At 36.1% G+C, this 25,296-nt stretch overlaps 1 protein-coding gene across 6 annotated transcripts in view; it reads right to left on the bottom strand.

Moving 5' to 3' along the window:
• The window catches only part of ATCSA-1 (Transducin/WD40 repeat-like superfamily protein), a 133,838-nt gene that overhangs the window by 92,691 nt on the left and 15,851 nt on the right, over window positions 1–25,296 (bottom strand). Inside the window, exons 2-7 of one of the 6 annotated variants that reach the window (XM_089803859.1) lie at window positions 5,269–5,371; window positions 4,799–4,857; window positions 4,587–4,707; window positions 4,244–4,416; window positions 2,361–2,621; window positions 2,080–2,239 (exon numbers count right to left, since the gene is read on the bottom strand). In XM_089803859.1, the coding sequence (XP_089659985.1) occupies window positions 2,080–2,239; window positions 2,361–2,621; window positions 4,244–4,393 (571 nt within the window). In that variant the 5' untranslated portion in view covers window positions 4,394–4,416; window positions 4,587–4,707; window positions 4,799–4,857; window positions 5,269–5,371. Of the gene's footprint in view, window positions 1–2,079; window positions 2,240–2,360; window positions 2,622–4,243; window positions 4,427–4,586; window positions 4,708–4,798; window positions 4,858–5,268; window positions 5,372–25,296 lie in introns of all 6 variants that reach the window. The other 5 variants (XM_089803862.1, XM_089803861.1, XM_089803860.1 and 2 more) reach the window with 5 other exon arrangements.

Raw genomic sequence — 25,296 nt, 5'->3', positions numbered from 1 at the left:
ACTCCTATGGAGGCCAATTTGACGAAACTTCAAGAATTTGTTACTGGTTCAGATTTGATTGATTGCACTCTTTATAGGCAGCTGATTGGTTCTCTCATGTATCTTGTCAACACAAGACCTAACATATGTTAAGTGGTTAACACCTTAAGTCTGTTTCTATGTGAGTCAAAGAAATTTCATCTCAATGCTGCCAAACATATTCTAAAATATGTACAGGGCACTCTAAAGTATGAACTGAAATTTTCTTGGTCTAATGATCTTCAACTTCATGGGTTCTCAAATTCTAATGGGTTGGATGCATTCTAGACAGGAAGAGTACCTCAGGTTTTTGTTTCAGCCTTGGATCTGCTATGATTACTTGCTGCAGCAGAAAGAAAAAATGTGTGCTCAAAGCACATCTGAAGCTGAATACGTGGCAACTTGTACAGCAGCCCGAGAGGTTGTATGGTTTCGAAAGCTTCTCAATGGGTCATTTAAAGAATCTTTGGCATCTACAATACTATTTTGTGATAATCAAAGCTGCATAAAGGTTTCTATCAATGTTGTCTTCCATGACAAATCTAAGTATATAGAAATTAAATATCATCACTTAAGGGACATGGTGCTTCGAAAGGCTTGTAGTGCTGAAATACATCAGCACTGTGGAACAAACTGCTGATATTCTCACCTAGCCTTTATCAAAAGTTAAGTTCTCTTATTTTAGAGACAAGCTAGGTATGGTTAATCTTGAGGCTTAAATGAAACTAAGTCTTTTTGTTGTTGTGCCTATGGTTAGTGTTGTGTGAACAAATAAGATTGTAAGATCAGCTATGATAACTCCTTTACTCTAAGGAAGTGAACATCATATTGAGAGATTTTGTGATGGGAGTTGGATGTCATGTTGAGAGAGTCCATGATAATTCACATTGAGAGAATCTGTGATCAAAGGCTTAGTTGTGATTCTTACAAATCTATTATGTTAAGTGATTCCATGATTATTAGTTGTGAATAAATTATTCTATTTTATCATGTTGAGTGATTCCACGATTATGAGTAAAGTGTTCTTGTGTTGTCATGTTGAATGAGTCCATGATTACATAGCTGATTTCATATTTGTTAAGAGGAAGTATTGAATTTTAAGCATCATATGAAATACTAAATATTACTGGTTTTATCCATTTAAGGTTACTAGTATCTCTGCTCATGAAATTGTCATTTCTAAATATTGAGTATTAGCTCTACATTTCTATTGGCTTAGAACTCTGTACATATGACAGTTTCAGTGCAATGATTTATAGACAGGTGTCAGCTTGATCCATCTAGAGCAAAGTCATCACCAGTGCTGCTATGCTGGCATAACTTCCTAACAGGCCTGACCAGGTGCGAATGTGTGTGTGGGAGTTATGATCTTTATTGTGTAACCGTCACTGGCAAGTAATAGACTCCGACAGGAAAAGGCGTTATGAGTAGAAGCCGCTTGAGATGAAGGAAGGGAAAATGACTGGATCACCATTCGGGTATGATTATTCTTGAAAACAAAGATAGCGTGCTCGTTTTGACAGTGTATGATCGGATATGAAAAGAAAGGCATTTAAGAGGAAAATCAGAGCTTATTGTCACTCTCTCAGTCTGCTGGAAATTTTGGGTGAAGAGTTCACATTCATTAGAAGTTAGAGTTCTTGTACAGTTCTATTCTTACGACCTGTACCTTGATCGTCTGGATTAATTTCATGCTCTTTTGGAGTATATATTCTGATCATTGTCGAACAGTTTCTCTGAGGAATTTGTAACAGTTGTGATTGTATTTCTTTGATTAGAGGTTTCATATCGAGTATTTTGGAGTTCAATCAATATCTATATGCTATTCTCTGTCTGTCTTTAATGGACTTTTGAAAAACTCTGATTCTGGAGCTCTGTAATACTTTTTTTTCTTATTAATAAAATTTGCAGGTTTTGTGGGCTGGGTTGTCTCCCTCTGTGAAGAGGATTTTTCCTAAGGTAATTCCTTGATCAGAGTTTGTGGTTTGTTAATTCTGGTTCTATTTTCAACACCTACTAAATAAAATGTATAAACACAGCCAAATGAAAGTTGAAGTATACCGCGGTGGCCTGACAATGTATGAGTGAAAGCTCCAGATGCCATATCACACAAGCGAACTTGAACATCTTCTGTTCCAGCTGCAATTAGCATGTGAGTTGTTGAAACAGAAGACATCGCAACCCCATGAACCTTTCCCGGTAGCTTAAATTGAATTTCCACCTGGAAAATCATTTAAATTCATAATCAAGCTAAATCCAGCATATATTTATCAGTAAATACTTTGAGATAAACTGACAGACAATTAAATGAAAGACTAATATAGGTAAGCCCCTTAGTGCACCTGGGTTGTATTTGTGTCCCAAACTTTAACATGATGATCAAATGAACCGGTAACAAAAAGGCCAGTATCAACAGGATACCAAAACACTGATGAAATTCCATACTGATGCCCATGTTCCAACTGTTTATCAACTACAAAGAGTGATTTGTGTTTTGCTACAAGTCCTCCTCCATCATAACCTGTAGCCTGTTGAATATCATAAACAGCAGCTGATCCATCTGATGCACCAGATAAAAGGTACCGACCCTCTGCCAAGTCAATCTGTCCCCATTGTTAACAAATACTGATTATGTAAATTCCACTTTAAAACATACAGATTATTCGCTCTAAAAATGAAATCAGGAAGAGTAGTAATCAATTTGCAAACTACTAAAAATATTAAGAATAAGTACATGCAATGTGGAACCCTAAAATGATATTATGTGCTCATACATTCAAAAACACAAACAAAGACAACACAATACAGAGGTATATATGTTGTTAAGACGCAACTTGTAGAAATCAATGAAACGTTTTAAGCTGGATAAAAGTCTCCTACTAGCATGAAATTTGTCTAAACTGCTATTTAGCCAGCAAATGGCTTAAAAACAATTATTTTGAAAACCAAAAATAGAAAACCTTTCCAACTTTACAGAACATAAGAGTCTCTTTTATCCAACACTGCAACAGTTTTTAACAGCCTTGATCTGAAAAAACAGTTGCATATTCAAATGTCTACATTTGACCACGCACAAATTCAAGAACATCATACAATTTTCACCCCATTTGAACATGTTTTCAATCCAGGAGGTCACTTGCTACATAATATGTAAATAGTATTTTCATCTCCAAATCCAAACTCACAGAGAAAAAATTAATGAAATCAGAAACATGTAAGTGTTAGATACTGCTACATCTCTACCCAAAAAATATGCAGTAGACCCTCTCATGGATGTGTCACATTCAAAATCCTGTTGACAGAAAAAGGAATAGTTCATGAAAGGAGATAATTATGCAGCTTTATATAAAAAAATCAGCTCATTTGCACATGTCTTGCATCCATTAGATCACTGTCCAATTGAAAGCAAACATGGTTATCATCACCAAATCCAAACCTTCCAGAAAAAGATTAGCCAAGCCAGAAGTATATAGGAGCTCTATACTTCTATGATCTATCCCTCTAAAGATGTAACAAATCCGTTCAATTATGTCAACAACAAAACCATGGAAAAACAAAAAAAAAAGTAATAAACAGGAAGATAAATTTACAAGCAAGTCATGGAACAATATGTTTGACATTTGGTTGAAGAAGACTTACCACAAAAGATAAACAACATAATAATTATTGAAAGACTGATTCAAATTAACAGCAACACTGTGTATATAAATTCACTTAAACTCATTAATTATGATTGATTTCATTTATAACTCAATCTTTCTTACATGAATTAATATTACATGTTCGAGTGCAACATTTGCAGACTCTGAGGAGATAAGTTTGGAAAATACAGACAGGCCACAGAATACAGAAGAAAAACAAGTGAATTATAATAATGCCCAGACAATGCCAAAAACGTTCAACCTTGTGGATAAAAGATCCATCATATAAAAGGATATTGATCAAAGGTCCTGTGGCATTTTCAATCTAAATCTATTCGAAATCATCAAAAGCAGAGAATGCTGAAATAGCCTGAAAGCAATTAGAACAAGCCACATAACAATTGAAATAGGGGAATGGAAACAAATTATTTAGCAATTAGCAGCAGGAGTACTAGAAAGATGACACTAACAATTTAGGATATCAATTCAATTATAAGTCAGTGGGTTTTAATAGCCTTTGCCAAAATTCAAATATTCATCACAAATGCAGCCACACAGGAAACTAATCATGGCTCAAGAAGTACCTGAATGCTATTTACAGCACCCTTATGTGCACTGATAATTTCTTTCCGGTTAGCAAGTTCAAGACTGCATATTCGTCTTGACTGTACCCTGTTAGCCAACAAAGCAGGTCTTATCCTCCCCAACTCTCTATCTTTCACCTCCTTCCACATTTGCAATTCGTATGTTTCATCTTCTGTGATCCTCTTCCAAGTTAAAATTAATAATATTCAGACTTTCATAAACAGTTGTTTTATTTGTAAATATATATGTTATCCAGAATCACAAACCAATACATCATGTCATGCAGGTATTTGAACAAAGTGAAATGTAAAAAGAGAACATGCTTAAGTATGGGCAAGCAACCTATAAGATCTTCATATTTCAAAGGTTGCCAGTCACTAAAAGTGTTAGACAGGTAACAAATTTACAGGATTCATAGTTGTTGCAGTTTGAGAACCAGCGATAGCATATATCCAGAATTTAACTACAAACATTAGAAACACTGAGTCAAATAATTCACATGAAATTATGGCAGAATGGTCAAGGAACATGGATGCAAGTACCAACACTGGTACCTCATTTTCAAAATCGTAGCTGAGGGAATGTCTGCCTGTGTGTTCCAATATTTCAGAATCTAAATGAACAAAAACAATTAACAATCATAGAATAATTTATTAATCAGGTAAGTTGAAATGCCACTGTTACATACAAACTTCAAGTAAACATTAGTGCTGAGCCTTAATATAAACTGAAGCCCAATACGCTGCCATGTACATGAAGTTTCAGGATTTAAAAGCCAATATGCAGGAAAAAAAATGGCAAATAAAATGAATTGAAAATTAAACAAACTTGAACTTTCAACCTCAATCACTACATCCCCCCAGTCTATTTATAATTTCTGTTTTAAGAGTTGTATAGGTGAGTCATTTTCAGAGTTGTTACAGATTTTCTTCATTACATTTGCTTTCTTTTCTATAAAGAGACTCATAGGTCCAGCAAAAGAGACACCTAAAAGAGACAATGAGAGATGCTAGTTGGCAATTACCTATGTTCCCTGAGCCACTAAAGTTATGAAGATATCTGATGCAATTGAACGATATACAGATGTAACTCCTGCTTAAGAATCTCCCTGCACCTAGAGTTTTGTTCTGGATTTGCAAGTTAAAAAATTATTTTAATATGATCCATTGATAGCTGCAACATTTCAAAGTGCAAAAGTACCTTAAGAATTTATTTAAATGACCTAAACAAATTTACCTTCATTGTATACAATGTCCTCTAAGAAAATAAGAAATAAATGCTTTCAAATGGTTAAATTCTATTAAAAAGGTATCAAAAAAAGGTCATGACCTTAAAACAAATTGCAGGACATATAAGTAAAATCACTCATATGCATAAATCACGTTAGATATGGATATGGATAGGTTATTACTCTGACATGGCAAAACCCCTAACATCAGTTGGGGTAAAACCCCTCCTCAGGGTGGTAAAGCTGCCTTATTGCAAAGATCATACAAAATTAACAAAAGTCAAAAAGTCATTTTGTCCCATATTTCATTGATTTGTAACTATGCTGTCACCAATGATGTTGGTAATTGCTACTTTCAATTGTGGCATAGTTTATAGGAGGTCTGTCACTTTTACTGGTATTGTTGTCTTCAAGATCTATTGTACTATGTTATTCTCATACTCCAATCGCAATGAGGTACTTGTGGCCTCATTGTAAATTCTTCTCTCATATGCCATCGCCCATTCTACATCACCTTTGCCTTCTCAAAGCCCTCCCTTCTCCATATGAGGATATGGATAAGCTACCTTCTTTGTTTGTAATTTGGTGATTGCCAAAAACTTCCTTATTTCGACCCTCCATTGCAAACATAATAATTCCTTTCTATTCGGGCAGTCATTGTCTTTGTGATTACTCAGCCTACACTACTTGCACAACATTCCCAACTTGTTTTGACCATTTTGGCATTCTTCAATGAAATTACCCCATTCTTCAGACTTCCAATGTTGGACTACTAGTATTCCTTTGTTCTACAATAATTTGCTTCTCAGGCCACTATTGTTATTGTTAAAGATAAAGATAATTATTACTTATGTTCAACAAGTGACCACAACCGATTCAATGCAATTGAAGAGCCAAACAAGAGAACAACCAACTATAGGAACACCAAATGGTGTCTAGAAAACAAAGAACAATAGAAAGAGGAAAGAGAAATGAGAAACCAGGACCCCTAGAAACACAACGTTGGATGGGGGAGTGGAAAGGGTGAGAAGACAACTCTAAGTCACCCAACAAAACTAGGGCACTAAGGAGACAGAGGAAAACCCTAAAAAAAGGATAAGTCTTGGAAGCAATGGTGGTGATGGGGTGGCATTGATGTTATTGTCTCTAGGGGTGACTCACCCGATTAGGGGGATCTAAACCCTAAGAGTAAGATCTACAAGGTCTCACAAACCTAGAATGAGAAGGCAAAGCTAAATGCCTTTAGGTTCTACACACCGTCCCAGGAAAGGAGGTGATGAGCTGATCAGACAAAGGATGCAGCAGACGATGAAGAGAATGATCCTGTATATGGATGGCCTCCTATAGATAAAGAGTGACACACCTCTAAACCATAAACCTGAAGGAAAAGAGAGGCAGGGCCTCCGTGAAAAGGCAGTAAACTTGCCTCTAATCTCATAGTACATAGGACAGCCAAAGGTCAGTGCAAAACTGACAGAGCTTGTTGCATCTAGCCAATTGCTGGCCAATCACAGCATGAAGATGCTGAGAGCCCACTCTTGACGAATCAAGGGGGATCCTGAGGGAATGTGAACAAGGACAAGAGGTGGTGTATAAAGGATGAACAATGATGCCGTCATAAAGCTCCAAAAAAATGCAGCATACAAAGCCATCTTCGGGCAAAGACCCCCATGGGGTTGACCCAAGTGGTGTGAATGTATTACCCATGATTATCAGCCCTCATACACCTATTCAACTCTTTCTTGGGGGGGAAGAGGGCGGGAGGAGCATCTAGAGAGTACTGAAAGGGGGGGAGATGACCAATATACATCCTTAAAGAACCCAAGAGGGTCATGACCTCAACAAACCAGCAACAAGTCTGGCTAGACAGAGCATCCAAAGATGCAATGGACTCAAAGAAGCAATAAGCAAGGTAAGGATACCTCCGATGACCACCACAGGAATTAGTGAAGCCACAAAGATAGTGCATGAACCAAATGAGGTCAAAATTGGCCTCAAGCCTGAAGGGACAAGTCCTAAACTTTGCGAGAACATTGTGAGGTGTGGACTATCTACATTTCATAAACCATTGAAGGAGAATCTGAACATGTAAAATGGAAAGCCTAATTTGACTCCAAAAGGGAAGGCCCCCAAACCACAGAGCCATAAAGGATAGTAGGTAGAAGTGTCATCTTCGATGAGATGTCCTAGAAGTGATGTTAGAGTATTATCTCTCGATAAGAGCAAGGGACCCATACCCCCTATTGATACACAGTTGGATGGTGGACCTCAAGTAAAAGTGAGGTCCCAAGAGCTTAACCCCCAGGTAAGTATAAGACGAAACAATCTCAAGGTCAAAACCCAAAGGTGATGTAAAGGTGATAGGTTTTAAGGCAGTCAAAGAACATCACCTTTGTTTTACCCAAATTAACAATTAACCTCCTCATATCATAGAAAGAATCCAAGAAATCAAGCTCCTCTACAAACCCTCAGGGGAAATGCCAAAAGAACTACATCCGCAAAGAGTGATATATAAATCAACGTGTGGTAGAGAAGGCACCCATCTCCCTCCAAAAGATGCTCATGGAGAAACTCCTCCAAATCATCAATGTAAACTTCAAACAGAGTTGGAGACAAGGGACATCCCTGATACACCCCAATGGTGATACTGATAAAGTTGGAGCCAAGGGATATCCCTGATACACCCCAATGGTGTTACCCATCCTAAGATGGCCCAAAACCTCCTTGTACTATCTCATAATGGTGATCAAGAGGACTGATGGAATCTCAATATCGTAGAGCCTTAGAAAAAGGGTCCATCGAGGAACCATATCAAAGGCTTTGCGAAAGTCCACAAAGCGATAATAAACCTTTAAGGAGCGAGAACAAGCCTCCTCAATGATAGTGTGAAGAGTTAAGACGTGATCAATGGTTTGGTAGTCTTGCCTAGAGCAACCTACCCCCTGGATCAAATGTGACCATGATCAAGCTCCCTAGAAAGGAGAAATTAAGTACAGTAGCATAGAGCTTAGTAAAAGTGTAACCACCGGTAATAGTTATGCGATTGCTTGAATTTGAAGTTGGCCCTACCTTGTGGATCAAATGAATAATATGATGAGACCAAGCAGGTGGTAAACCCGAGCAGGCCACCTAATTAAAGAGCTCAACAAGAAAAGTACACAGGATTGTGGCACTATGCTTGAAAAGCTTAGTCTAAAAGCCATCATTCACATCCCTGCTGGTATTTTATAGTTCAAATTGCGTCAAAAATTGTTGAACAAGTAAAAAGATGGCAAGTGGAAGGGGGATGTGATCTAAACAAGAGGTTGACCAGGGAAATCATAAACGGTGGAAACATGCGAAAACTATGAATTGCGTTCAAGCTTAAGGGAGGGGGTGGACTGGTGGGGGAAAAGAGTGTGCCAAAAGAACTTGAGGGAATGGAAGAAGGAAGAATGCAGGGCGACACGATGTTGGGAGATGAAGTGCTTATTCCACAAGAGGAGGCGATAGGAAAGCTTCGAGGAAAAGAAGGAAGGGTGATAGTGAGTAGAAGCAAAGTGGAGGCACACATGGAGAGCCTTATAGTCATCCTAATACTAGCAGTTCATAAAACAAGAACACAAAGTCTTAAGAGTAGAACTCGAGGGGGAAGTGGAATGGGGTAAGGACAATAAGGCAGCCTCCCAGAGGGCAACGAGGCATTGCAAGAACATGGTGGAGACATAGTTAGGGGAGGGGAAGTGAGATCCACAATAAGAACTCATCTAAGATGTAGGACAAAAAGCTTGGATATGCACTTGTTAAAGAAGAATGGAGTGCGAGGGGGAAGAGTGGAAAGTAGAGGGGCGAGTGCAAAAGGTGAAAAGACAAAGGAGAGAATGGTCAACCAGGGGGAGAGGTGATGGAAAAATAGTGGATGAAGGGGATGAACAACCGAGAAGAGAGAACATAATCCACAACACTAGCCCCAGCACAATAAGATTTGCAAGTGAAGATGTGGGAGACCGGAAAACACATAAGCCCATTATAGCCACAAGATCAAAAATCTCACAAAACTACAAAAGATGTATGTCGAACTTAGTGGAAGGGCACTTGGAATCCTCAAAGAACCTAAGAAAATTAGCCAAAACTAGATCAATTTCCTCAATGCATAAGGAATCAATGACCCTCTCATGAAGAGGAGTCTGCAAAACTTGAGTACACGCATTGAAATTGCTAAGAATGTGAAATCAACATCACTTGTGAACTGGGAGATGTTGTCGTCATTGTGGATGGCATAAACAGAGGTCAAAGGGAGATAGCAGACAACAATGAACAAATCCTCAGATCAGCAACAACACAACAGAAGCAGATCCACAAGAAGATGGCCTCGATATCAGAATTGGCCATCAAAATATAACCCATAATCCTATATTTGGCAAGGCAAGCCACCCCACTAGAACCGCGAACACCACCTGAGCATTTAGTCTCATGCCTATAAGTTGAACATCATTTACAACCTGTGATGCCAGAAAGAGGACAAACAAGGCTCTAATGAGTCTCTATAAGCAAAAGAATAATAGAAAATCCCAAAGCATCCAACACTAAACTTGGGGAAGACAAAAATGGACCAGCCTCATTTCAACAATTGACCTTAATCCAAAACCATGCCATCTTTAAAGTTTCTCTTGTAACTTACGAACTCTAGGAAAATAATAATTATTGCACTTGATTGTCTTCATCCACCCCTAAATGTTGAAAATCTTCAAAAAGGAATTCATGCAAATTGAAGGTTAATGCCCAATTTGATAGCTTATCAGCCTCTTTGTTACCTTGTCTGCGAACATGCGTTATTTTGAAATCACCTAGGGGTGTCAATTCTTAAATTATTTGGTCAATATAGTTTTGCAAATGCCAAGCATTCATATCGCCTTTCATTATTGCATTTACAATGATTTGTGCATCCCCTCCTACATGAAGCTTTCTAACACCTAACCTTTCAACTCACCTTACTGCCTCGCTTCAACAACATTGTTTGTTCCATTTAGCAATCTTCTTCCCCCACATGCTATTAGATTACAATGATGGATGTTGCTCATAACATAGAAGAAATGGATATGGTATTGGGTATTGTTGTCGCTTGTATTTACACCCCTATCAAACCTATTGTTCAACAACTGGATTTACATAATGGGAATGATTTCAAACTATGGAACCCTTGTAATTGAGATCAAATATCTAGAGTAGGCTATCTCCTTTCTAAAACCTTTGATGCAAGGTGTTGATCCAACTCAACACAAATAAAACTAAACTCTAATCCTATCCTACTCATTGCATAGGGAAGAAAGAGAAGAAAAATAAGCTACTAAGGAAAAGTTGAAGCGACAAGATTTGAATGAGTTTCCCTCTTGCTTAAAATAGCACATGGAATCAATGAAAATTGGTGTCTACTTATCAACTTGCACAAACATATATAGAGGTAAGACAAGAATTATACTCAACGTATGCCTTGAAATGCAATAAAATATTCAAATATGAAGGTAAGCAAGAATCACACAACACATAAAAAAATGAGAAGAGGTGAAACAAATGATTCATTGCATCAGAGGCATTGAGCCAATTATATTCACAAACAATATCTAGATTACAAGTCCTAGTCATGAAATCAAGAAGCTAATGAGAAGGAATTTCTTCAAAATAAGGTTCAAAGAAGACTCGTATACCCTTGAAGGTAGGCATGCAAGTTGTCAAAATAGTCATGATGTAGAAAGAAACCCTAATTGTGGCTTTGTCCAATGCACTACAAGAACATGTCATTTTTATTCTGATTTGCACAATTGGGAGGCGTGAAAGAACATTCTCCAAAACCTTTAAAAAATTGAGTGTTCATTGTTTATGGATTTAAGTTCAAGAATCAAAGAAAACACGCACAAAAATAGCTACAAAATATGACTTAGAGATGACATTCTAAAGAAGGGGATTTGCAAGCAATAGCCGAGGTATGGGCATTCTCTTCTTAAATCCGTGCCAAAATGTAATTAAACTCTTTCCTAAGCTTCCTTGGATCAAAATCTGGAATTTACAACTAACATGCAATTGGTAAGTGGAAGACAAAGCATCTTTTAGAGGGGCATTGTTAATGGCACACCATCTAGCAATCACCTAACTAACCAACAACCTTGGGAAAGGGACATAAAATCCTCCAATGCCATGAAAAAAAATCTACACTTGCCTTGTTAAACCATCAAGCCATCATCAATTTATCAACCATGGAAAGGAATGTAACACTAGAACTCTGAAGGTGCAATGAATTTGTGTGATGTGAACAAGGGGAATAATTATAGCGGTGGAAAGGTGGGTTTCTAACTTTTGAGATGGATGAAAAGGGATGTCATAAAGAGCTAAGTTGATGGTTGGATTTGGGTTCAAAGTTGGGGTCAAGATTCTGGCTCAAAATTCATTCAAAAAAAATTTGGAGTAGGTTCAGGTTCATTTTGGGACCGTCTAGACAAAAACATATGTTTTTGTGAAATACGGGCATCTATATTCAACAACAAATAAGTTCATACACCACTATGCTAATGGTAAAGCAACATAGAAAACTACACCATCGTATCTATGTTTCAATTCAATAGAATAACATTGCATCATTTAGCCATACACACGACATGATACACTTGCTTGATCATGTGCATGGAACATATTTCTATATTAAGGAGACAGTTTGAGAAAGAAAGGAATCATTAGAAGATAAGTGTACTTATCTGAATTTTATTTTGTATTGGTTATAGGATTTCTTACCAAGCTAGATCAAAAGTCAAGATTCATATTTTAAGCCCAAGATTCAAAGATATCATGATAACCTTTATTAAAGAAATTCCTCTATAATCGTCAACTTGGATTTCACCTGTTGTCAATTTGGATTCCTATATAAGCAAGTTTTTTTTCCTTTCACAAATGCACAAATGACTTATAAACCATTTGTTTTGTCCTTTTTAGTGGTCAGTTTTAGGGTCGAAGGGTTAAATATGTTGATATTATTGGAGCTATGATCGGATTCCATCAAACTGACATAAAGGTCATGAAAATATAATTATTGTATTAACAATAATTATATAAGAAATTAGAAATATAATTATTATATTATATAATAATATAGTAGTTATTTTATTAATATAACAATTATATTAATAAAATTTATATTATATAATAATATAATAATTATAATTACACCATAATGACAAGTGGTGTTCCTTGGCTACGGGCTACCACCAACATATATGAAGATTGAATCTTCCTCTAAGGTGAATGAGAAAAAATAGTTAAATCTATACTTGCTTATATTTCAATATAATATCAGAGCCAAGTTACGATCTTGTGGACAAAATTGGGCCAAAAGAACACTTGAAGCAAAAAGTATTGGTTTGAGACCAACTCCTGTTAATGTTTAGCGTTAGAAGAAGCAAAACATGAATCTCTTATGCTACCACTATTTGCCATACATCTCAAAGATATAAGCATCTATATTTTGTTACTGATATCTACTATACATTACAGAGATATAAAACATCAGAATTATGCTACCCCCGTCTGATATGCATCACAGAGACATATGCATACGCACATATATTCATACTAACATATGCATACATATACGTATGCGTATATCTCTGTCATACAATTGAAATATTGACAGTAAAGTAAGCATGTTGTTGACCAACTTATATTGGTCGGGCTTCATATTATCAGCGACTTATTATATTGCTTGTATCGGGTTTCATATCCCGTGCCTTGCCTTTGTTATATTATCAAGCACTTGAGTTGTTATCGGGCAATGGCATATAAACAAGTTCTGGGTAGTTGTTATTGTTAACTAACATGCCTCCGAAGAGGCATGTCCCTATGTGGCTTTTGGGCCACGTAGAGACATGACTCTTCGGAGTCATGTCTCTCACCATGTATATATATGCTCATTCACCGCTGCAAGGAAAGCATCGATCAAAAGGCATTCGAGTACCTGCAGGATAATATCAGTATTATTGAATATTGTTGTTATCACCTTCATCATTTGTTTTACAGTGATCTGGTACATTAATCATTGCTGAAGGAGGAAGACTGTTAATGATTTTGCTGCAAGTCACAGTAAAAGATAAGTACTTATATTCTGCATAATTTAATTTAGAATATATCTACAAGCATTTTGTAATTGTTTCCCTATCAGAGATCCACTATTCTTAACATGGTATCAGAGCAGTACTGATAAGAAAACTCTTACAAAATATTCATTATAAAATTGAGCCAAAGTTAATGGAAGGAAAAAAAATTTCAAGCATTAAAATGGTGAATCACATAAGAATAGAAGATAGGCTAGATGGAGCATCAAACTTCTCATCTTGGAAAACTAGACTATTAATAGTTCTAAGAGAAATGGAATTAGAAAATCACATTGAAACAAACTTACCCATACCTGAAAATGGATCCGAGAAAACAACATGGAAAAGGCATTATAATAAAGCAACGAAAATAATCATACATTCAATAAAAGATCATATACTTCCATCCATAGCCAATCTTAAAACTGCATTTGATATGTTCTCCACCATTCAAAATACATTTGAAATTAACAATACAAGTAGATTGCTAACTCTGAAACAAGATCTACTTTACATAAAAATGAAAAATGGAGAATCCATTAACTCTTACTTCCTAAGAATTACTGAATTAAAGGATCAACTTGCTCCTATGCAAAGTCAAATGGATGATAAGGAACTAAGCATGATTGCTCTTAGAGATCTTCCTCTATCATGGGAAATCTTCATACGAGGTTTAAGTTCACGTCCTGAACTTCCAAAATTTGATCAACTAAAGAATGAATGCACTCAAGAGGAGTCTAGAGGTCTAATTTCAAATCAAGAAGATGACATCCAACCATTGTATTCCAAATCAAATAAGAAAAGAAAGTTCAAGAATAACAAGAAGGATTCCAACAAAAATCACAAATCTCACAAACAACATGACTGGTCCAAAGTAAGATGCTTTAAAGGTGATAAGCTTGGTCATTCCTATTATGTGTCCAAAAAAACAAAAAAATTCAAGCAGCTTTAGCATAAGTTAAAGAAGAAAATAATGAGAAAATGGATAAAGAAAATTATGCATTAATAGTAGCTCTCTCAAGCGAGTTAAACACTAATCACAACACCTGGATAATAGATAGTGGAGCTTCTCGTCATATCACCGGATTTAAGGATAAGTTTGAAGCCTTCTTAAATCATGAATCAAAAGAAGTAACTATTGGAGATAATTCCTCACCCTATTAAAGGAATTGATACTTGTTCTATTCAACTGAATTTTGAAATCACACTTCAACTCAAGAATGTCCTATATGTGCCAAGGATTAAAAAAAATCTTGTCTCCATCTCCGGACTCGTTGATCAAGGGTACAGAATTGCATTTCAAGAAGGAGTTCTATCTTGGACTAAGAACTCATCTATTAAGAAAGTCATTTCCATTGGAGTTAGGGATTGAAGTCTTTATAAGCTTTGTAATAATCAAAATCCAAAGTTGAACTTGACCCTTAGTAATGATAAGTCAAATTCCACTAAAATCTGGCATAGAAGACTAGGTCACCTTAACTTTCGAGCCTTATCCTCTATAAGTAAAATTGCAAAAGGCCTACCAAATCTAAAAATAGATCATTCAAGCATTTGTAAAGGGTGTGCTTTAGGTAAAAATACTAAACATTCATTTTCCAAAAGTGATCATAAATCTAAAAGCATTCTTGAATTGATTCATACAGATCTTTGTGGTCCTATGTCAATCCCCTCCCTTAATGGATGTCATTTCTATGTAATTTTCATTGATGATTACTCTAGGAGAACATGGATTTATTTTCTAAAACAAAAGGAGTCATCTGAGGTCTTATCCAAGTTTAAAGAGTTTAAAGCCTTAGTTGAAAATCAATCAGGACAAAAGATCAAAACCCTAAGGTCTGACAATGGGGGTGACTTCACATCTGATATCTTTAAAAACTTATATATTTTTGTTGGGATTAAGAGGGAGTGTTTTGTACCTTATAATCCTCAACAGAATGGAATAGCTAAAAGAAAAAATAGATCTATTGTTGAGTCAGCCAAAGCTCTGTTACATGATCAAAACCTTCATTACTCCTTTTGGGCTGAAGCATCCAATAATGTTGTCTACATTCAAAATCGTTGCCCTCACTCTATATTAGAAAATACCACTCCAGAAGAAGTATTTACCAGTGTTAAACCAGATTTAAGCCACCTAAGAATATTCAGATGTCCAGTCTATATTCACATACCAAAAGAAAAGAAAACCAAATTGGAGCCTTTTGGGAAAAAGGGAATATCCATTGGTTATAGTGAAACTTCAAAAGGGTACAGGATCTACATTCTTGGGCAAAGAACAATTGAGATTAGTAGAGATGTAATATTTGAAGAAGATACTGCCTTTAAAATTTCTAGTAATAGTGATGAATCCATTTCAGAAGAAGATCAAACTACAAATATTGAGAGGGAGGATAATTCTGACATCTCTTCCATGTCTAATCATACAGAATCAGAAAACGTCAACCATACCAATAAGAAGAGACCCCTCTGGACCAGAAAAATGTTAGCTGAAAATCAAATTGAACTAGATGATGTAATTCAGGAAAGCAAAAGGACTAGAAATCAATCCTGTTACATTGCACTGCTATCTGAACTCAAAAAATCTGAACCTACTAATGTTAAAGAAGCACTTTCACATCAATCTTGGAAGGAAGCTATGATTGCGGAATATAACTCTATATTGAAAAATGATGTATGGGACATTGTACCAAGACCCAAAAACAAATCAGTTGTTTTTTCCAAATAGTTGTTCAAGATTAAACACGCTGCAAATGGTAGTTTTGAAAAATACAAGGCAAGATTTGTAGCCCGAGGTTTCTTTCAAAAGGAAGGTATTGATTATGAAAAAACTTTTGTACCTATTGCCAGGTATGCTTCAGTCAGAACAATCCTAGCTATTGCAGCATCTAAAGGATGGAAAGTACATCAAATGGATGTCAAAACAACATTTCTCAATGGTAAGATTGAAGAAGAAGTTTATGTTGAACAACCAAAAGGGTTCAATACCTTTGACTGCAAGACTCATATTTGTAAATTAAAGAAAGCACTTTATGGTCTTAAACAGGCTCCCAAAGCCTGGTATGAAAGAATAGATAATCACCTACTAAAATTGGGATATGCCAAAAATGAAGCCAATCCAAATCTATACTTCAAATTTGAAGGTGATGATATGGTTATCTTTGTATTATATGTCGATGATTTGCTAATTACAAGTGATGAACATCTTACAGAGAAATGTAAGCAAGATCTCTCTGCTGAATTTGAAATGAAGGACCTAGGGTTAGTTCACTATTTTTTGGGATTAGAAATTTGGCAACTAGACAACTGTATTATACTAAATCGGGGAAAATATACAATTGATATATTAACCAATTTTGGAATGATGGAATGTAAACCGGCTGCTACCCCTATGGAGATAAACCTACACAAACTAAAAGATGATATGAATGAATCTGAAGATGTGGATCCTACTTACGACAAACAAATTATTGGATCCGTGACGTATCTAGTTAATACCCGTCCTGACATATGCTATGCAACTCATACCTTGAGTCAATTTATGTGTGCACCTAAGAAGATACATTTGCATGCAGCTAAATACATCTTGAGGTATTTGAAGGGTACTATTGGAATGGGAATCAAATATGACAAAGTAAATCTTGAACTAATTGGATACTCAGATTCTGATTTGGCTGGGAGTTCTATTGAGTGAAAGAGCACTTCAAGATATTGTTTCAGTCTTGGATCTAATATAATTTCCTGGACTAGTCGGAAACAAACTTCTATCGCCTTAAGTTCTACCGAAGCCGAGAACATTGTGTCTTCCTTGGGTGCCAGAGAAGGAGTATGGCTACAAAAGTTGCTTTTAGATCTCTTCAAAAGACCTTTGAAGTCCACCATGATTTATTGTGATAATCAAAGTTGTATCAAGCTTTTTTCTAATCCTGTGTTTCACAATCGCTCTAAACATATTGAAATTCCATTTCATTACATCAGAGATATGGTTAATCGAGGAGTCATTCAATTGGAATATATGTGTACAAATGATCAAACGGCTGATATCCCCACCAAACCTCTTGCTAAAGTGAAATTGAAATACTTCAAAAAAAAACTTGGTATGATTATTTGTAATGGAAATTTTTTAAAATAAAAGAGTTATTTCATTTGAGATTGTGTTTCCATTGGTTACTTAATAGTATTTGATATGTAATGAAAGGTGACGATCTTTAATGGACATATTCAATTATAGAAAAATTATTTACAAGGTGATGATCTTGTAAATAATAAATCTATTTTTGGGCTTCTCTAGACATTGCTTAAGTGCAAGTAGAGATTATTTTTGGGCTTCTCTAGACATTGCTTAAGTGCAAGTAGAGATTATTCTGGGCTTCTCTAGACATTGCTTAAGTGCAAGTAGAGATTATATGTGCTATCTCTAGACATTGCTTAAGTGCAAGTAGAGACTATGTGTACTATCTCTAGACATTGCTTAAGTGCAAGTAGAGATCATTTACTGTTCATGTTGTGTTGCTTATATGATGACTCTAATTAATGTTTTACTTCTCCCTAACTAAAGAGGGAGTGTTAATGTTTAGCATCAGAAGAAGCAAAACATGAATCTCTTATGCTACCACTATTTGCTATACATCTCAGAGATATAAGCATCTGTATTTTGTTACTGATATCTGCTATACATTACAGAGATATAAAACATCAGAATTATCCTACCACTGTCTGATATGCATCACAGAGACATATGCATACGTACATATATTCATACTAATGTATGCATATATCTCTGTCATACAACTGAAATATTGACAGTAAAGTAAGCATGTTGTTGACCAACTTATATTGGTCGGGCTTCATATTATCAGTGACTTATTATATTGCTTGTATCGGGTTTCATATCCCGTGCCTTGCCTTTGTTATATTATCAGGCCCTTGAGTTGCTATCGGGCAAAGGCATATAAACAAGTTTTGGACAGTCATTATTGTTAACTAACATGCCTCCGAAGAGGCATGTCCCTATGTGGCTTTTGGGCCACGTAGAGACATGACTCTTCGGAGTCATGTCTCTCACCATGTATATATATGCTCATTCACCGCTGCAGGGAAAGCATCGATCAAAAGGCATTCGAGTACCTACAGGATAATATCAGTATTATTGAATATTATTGTTATCACCTTCATCATTTGTTTTACAGTGATCCAGTACATTAATCATTGCTGAAGGAGGAAGACTGTTAATGATTTTGCTGCAAGTCACAGTAAAAGAGAAGTACTTATATTCTGCAGAATTTAATTCAGAATTTATCTACAAGCATTTTGTAATTGTTTGTCTATCAGAGATCCACTATTCTTAACAACTCCAACCCAGGCTTAGCTATTGGGCAGAAAATCCTTCCAAATTCGCTCCTAATTACGTTTGAGTTTGTCTCACAGAATTTGTAGCTCAGCAAGTGAATTTGGGGCAGACTTGACAAGGATCAAACTTTGTATAGAGTTGAACTAGACTTTGGGGATTGCTAGAGTGAATTTGGTAATATAGAAAAAGAAGAATGGTCAAAAATCTAAAGGCCTTAAACGAATTTAGAGTGTTCTAAGAAAAAAGCCAAGATGTCATACTTTCAAGGAATGCTAGGCTATGATGACAAGTCCGACAAGGATGAAGAAATGGAGAAGATTGAAAATATGAAAGATAAAGGGGATTTGGGGAATCAAGGACGGAAGAGCTGGTGGGGAGGCAAGAAAACCCCTAAAATTGCAAGACTAATAAATATGTAACTTTCAAGGAATTCGATGAGTACAAACCATTGAGTATGCAAAGAAAGAGGGACCAAAATATGGAATGATTGAAAGTTTGACTTCAATAGGACAATCAAATAATCAGCGGAGTTTTGAACAGTCGGGGAAGTATGATTGAGATGATAAATTTGATAATGGTAGATAGGTGCATGAAGAGTTCCAAAAGTCCAACAAATACAAACAAGTTAGGCTTTTCAAAAACTTTTAGGCATTGGTAATCAAGAATGTTATGTCTCACAAGCATGTAAGGGAAACACCAACAATCCTAAGGTTGTCAAACACAACACTAACATTATTATTCAAATTTCTGAGATCAAGTAGACCAAATGAAGGTTATGATGGAAGGGAAAACCTAGCAGCTTGAAAGTATAACAAACTCCATATTTAGAAATTTATAAGCATCTAGGCAATATTGCAAGAGTGAAAAGAAAGACATGCAAGTACAAAACCCACCAAAACTACAACTACTTTAACACTTGGCCATTTTTTGTTTATTCAACCAAAGAAACTTAATAAAACTGAAAGGGAGAAGTAGTCTAACAATTAGAGGCATGTATTCATGTCAAGATGACCCATTTAGAATCTCTCAAATTGCTTCCCATCAATAGGCAATGATAGGATGCATGAAATGTTAACAAGTATACAGTGATTGCACTAATCAGGAGAGATCACAAAGGATTTCTAGACCGTTGAATTAAAGTTCCAATTTGAAAAGAAAGTACTACTGAGAGCAATGATGAACGAAGTGCCAAGGATTGTTTATTCCAAATGCAAAAAGATAATCTTTCATGATGGACAAGCAAGATGGGTAGCTCAATGCTTGGTGATTGTACAAAACTCTACTACAAGTTAGAAAGCATATCATGTAGATGTATAAAATATCTTGAGCGACCTAAGTAAGGTTTTCAATGACATTCCACCGAGAAGGTTGTCTGAAAGAGGTTTTGAACATGTTATTGAATTGAAGGAGGACATTAAGCTTCTTGTGACCACTCCATACCACCATCCCCAAAGGTATAAGGAGGAAATTGACAAGGTAATACAAGAATTATTGGACACAAGACAGAGTAGACTCAATTCAAGTCCTTTCCATGTAGTCCTCATGAAAAATGAGGACACAATGACGACATGTACTGACTACAAAGTATTGAATAAGAAGACTATCAAAAACCCAATATAGAAAAGATCAAAGCAATTCTAAATTAACCTTCTTATGAGGATTTTTGGCCTTTGCATCGGTTTCTCAATTGGTCATCCTTGAACATCTTCCTACAAGGTTTTTTGGCATTTGCATTGGTTTCCCCAATTTACCATCCCTTTAACTAATCTAAGAAGGAAGACGTGACATGGGACAGGTCTACATAAAGAACATTTCATCAAAATGAAAGAGATAGTAAGCTCACATTCTATGTTTGTTATTTGTTTTGGAATGTAAAGCCTTGGAAGTTGGAATTGGAGTTGTTCACTCAAAGAAAAACATCCCATTACATTTTAGAGTTGTAAAACTCAAAGTGATGGAGAAGGAATTCTCAATATATGATAAGGAGATGTAGGCTTTCATATATGCATTAAATAAATTCAAGCAATACTAGATCACTATACAATTTTTTGTCGGAACTACTTACAAAAACTTAAAAGCATTGTCTTAATCAAAAGGATCTAAGCTAACGACAACATAAATGGGTAAGAAGACTTCAAGCATATACTTTTGACATTGAATATGTTGGATGAAAGAAAAATGTGGTTGCAAAGGCATTATCCAAGAAACCAACTCTAAGTTCAATGTCTCATATGTTTGCTAATTAAAAGGAAAAATCATAGCAGATATTGAGAACGTTTTTGTGGTTTATATGCTAGAAAAAAAAATGTTGGATGATAGGTACACTTAATCCAACCAACTCATTCTCTACAAGAAAGGAATCTACTAGGTGCCAAAATCAAGAATGAGAAGAAAGATTTTGCGAGTAGCTCAATATAGTCCCCTAGCCAATTGCCTTGGGTGTTCAAAACCTATTAAACAAATCATGGAATGATTTGAAAGGAAATGACTCATAGATGATGACCTTACATGCATCAAGGGATCTATTGTTAATGAAATAAATTTGAGCAAATATTGCAAGAAGATCTTTTGCAACCCTTACCTATATTGGAGCATAAGTGAGAAACTATTTCAATAAATTTCATCACCAGAGTTCCTAAAGCCCAAACTAGAGACTATAAGCATGTTGTAGGAAGACTCAAAATGTCTACACATTATAGATTTTAAGGCACCACAAGTTGCTGAGTTGTTCTTTGAGGAAGTGTCGAGACTTGGTGGACTACTCAAACTTCATGAGTGACAAAGATAGGCAGTTCTTCAGCTTGCTTCAACAAGCAATTTCTCAATTGGCTAGAACCAAGCTCACACTCAATTCCTCCTAATGGGCAAATGAAGATTGTAAGCAAATAGTGGAATATAATTTTAGGGACTATGTTTTCAATCATTAGAGGACATGGGTTAATTTTACCTAGCACATACAAAACAATAGGCAAACAAAGATTGTAAACAAGTTGTGGAATGTTATTTGAGGACAATGTTGTTGATCAATAGAAGACATGGATAAATTCCACCAAACACCCACGAAGAAATGGGCAAAGGAAGATTGTAAACAATTGGTGGAATGTTATGAGGAACTATGTTGTCAATCAATAGAAGAGATGGATCAAATGGTTCCATCTAGGTATTACTATTATAACACTACATATCACAAGTCAATCAAGATGACAATGTTCATGTCTTTATATGAGCAAAAAGATCAAATTTTTGCTCAACTTGTTATGTCTACCACAATGTCTCAAAAGCACGTAAATGTTGAAATCACTTAAGGATAATCTCCAACAAACTTAGAATCAACAAAAATCATATGCAAACCAACGTAGAATAAAGCAATATTACATGGATTTAGGGGACAAGGGAATGATAGTACCAATTTTTGGGATAGGGGGGCAAATGGCCTCAATTTGGAGATGTTGAGGGGACGGCGTGGTGGGCGGGGATTGTTGAAAATACTATATTCTATACATATTGTACTTGAAATGCTAGCTATGAAAGATGTATAACAGTATAAGAAGTAAAAAAGAAAAATTATAAATGCCAAATACTAAATACTTGAACATTGAACATTGAACAATGGACAATGGAACATGAAATATCGAATCAAATTAGAAATTAGAATAGTAAATAAAATTGTCAAAACAGCAAAAGGAAGATTTCTATTATATCATAAAGGTGATTACAATGAGCAGTGTGATATCAAAAACAAGTACAAAATGTCAAAATGTAGTGAAGTGAGGACTTTAATCATCCCTCAAGACAAACTCTCACCATTGGAACTTAGCAAAGTGGGTATAAAAAGAAAATCTTGATTCAACATGATTCTCCCATGAGTTTCTTCTTTTGTTTTTTTGAATTTGAAAGCAAGAGTAGAGGGACAATAGCCACCAGCAAGGTCAAGAGGCAACACCCACCACCAAGCACATTTCCCCTCTTGCCTAGTCTTTGGATTCTTCGTTGTTAAAGCATTTTTATCCCAAAATTGATGTGCTTAAGAAAATTTTGAAATGCAATTTTAAAAAAAGAATCACTTTCATGGTCGTCTGTCAACTGGGGATGCACAAATGTCCCCAAGACGATTAAGTGTTACCCAAGCACCCCACGTTTGTTCCAAGGACATTGTGTCGTCGCAACATCTTGGTTGTCTGGTAGTGGTAGAAGGGTGATAGTGGGGGGACGCCTTGTCCACATCCCCCTCTCCCAAGGACATTCTCAACTCAAGAACGTGGAGTCCAAGTGGGGATGCATCCCCATGTTACACTAGAATAGAGAGAATATTTGAGAAAAAAGACATGGTGTTTCGAAGATTGCAGCCATACAAACAATCTTCTTTGGAGACAAACAATTATGAGAGATTTAAGCCTCATTCCTATGGTCCATATAGAATTTTGAGAATGATTAGTGACGTTGCCTATGAGTTGGAACTACTCAAGGCATTGGACAAATATATTGTACCATTATAAGAGTTACCTCCATTAGATGAAGAGCGCAAGTTAATTTTGGCCCCTTAAGCAATCGTGGATATAAGTAATGGGATGCTAAAAAACTAAACCACTAAGAAGTACTTGATTCAATGGAAGTCTCCCCTATAAAAGATGGAATGGCCCTCAAATATTAGAGCATTTGAATCTATGATTTCTTGAGGACAACCAATATTGAGCAAGGATACTTGTATTGTCCCAATTTACTATGAAAATAAGTTTGTAAATATTTGGATCATTCCTTGTTCTCGAGGGTTTTTGGCGATACCAATCTTTAATGTTTGTATTAGTTGTTGAAGCCTCTTTCCAATATGCACTTATGTTGAACTCCTTTTTTTCATTTTTTCCCATCAAGATTTCGAACTTACCCATCCTATCATGCTTTTATCCTTCCTCGGCTCTTTTCCTTGTGTTGTCAAACTTTCGGATTGGCACATCCAACATCCCTATTACTAGACCTCCATCATCCTAACTTCGTTGTTTCTCATTCTTTTTGTCCATTGTGTAATGATCAATGGTTACATCTTTCCAACATGATACGGCCTTTTAAAAATTTTATTTGGCATATTGATCAACCAAATGCACTATTTGAAAGCATCGTCTACATCTAAAGGGAATTCCTTCATGATCCAAAGGTTGTACCCAATATCTTTGAAAGCATCGTCTACATCTAAAGGGAATTCCTTCATGATTCAAAGGTTGTACCCAATATCCTTTTGATTTTTTTATCATTAAAGCTTCAAAGAACCCAATAGAGACATCCATTTCCACTAAGATTCAAGAAAAGGTAGAATGCAGAAGGTTTGAAGAACCATCATCCACTCATATAAAAAATCCTTAACAGTTTCCTAAAGCCTCAAAATAAGAGTCGAACTTAAAATGCAAAGGGGGATTTTGGATTTATTGCCCAAATCAAGACTCTCTCAAAATCTTTTGTGGTGGGGCAAAAAGACAGATGTTAGGTCTTCAACATTAGTGGATATTAATCCTCCCAACACCATTGAAAATTATATAAACCCTTTATTTCATCCTAAGCATTCTCAAACACCAAAATCAAAGATAAGCGTTTTCTAACACCAGAATAAAAGATCCTCGATCAGCAAGGTAGATCTGGACTTTCCCTACAAGGACAGACTTGTTTAACTCCAAGATCCACTACTATAGATCGTACACACATGTCCATAAGCTCTTGAAATAGCCAATCAAACCCGGCTCAAAATAGCCACATTATGTGTTTGCTTCTTCCTCCAACTTCCCTCCTAACTCCACCATAATAGCACTAGTCATCAACTTCACTCCTATACTCACTAACCCTACTTTGTGATTGCAAATGGCTTGTGGAGGGGCCAACTGTCCACCTACGACCATAGGAGCCCTACCTAGGGTTGTGCATGCCTTGACACCTAAGGCCTCCTCGAACCAAGTTGAACAACCCTCCTCTGTAGGTACCATACGGTCCAACTGTTTTCCACAAATCCAAGTTGTTTGAGAGAAGATATTGCTACTACTATCCCTTGATAAAGTTCCTAAGTAATCCCCCACTGAATGCACCCACCCTATATTTAAATGACTATATTTCTCTACAATCTAAGCAGAAACCTTCACCCTTGCCACAACATTATCCCCACATAGACAATTATTTGCCTTGGCAGAGACCTGCAAGGATGAGGAAACCTAGCAGCCCTAGAAGCATGCAACGGCAACGTCTTGGTTTGTTGCCTTCACCCTTTCCATAGCATTGTCCCCACATAAATAGTTATTTGGCTCGGTAGAGACTTGCAAGGATGAGGAAACCTAGCAGCCCTAGAAGCATGCAACTTGTAACATCTTAGTTTGTTTAAAATTCTAGACA

The sequence above is a fragment of the Cupressus sempervirens genome, chromosome 10, assembly GCF_028749045.1.
Source record: "Cupressus sempervirens isolate cs-2001-9-10 chromosome 10, ASM2874904v1, whole genome shotgun sequence".
Taxonomy (NCBI): domain Eukaryota; kingdom Viridiplantae; phylum Streptophyta; class Pinopsida; order Cupressales; family Cupressaceae; genus Cupressus; species Cupressus sempervirens.
This window is presented reverse-complemented; position numbering and strand designations above follow the sequence as displayed.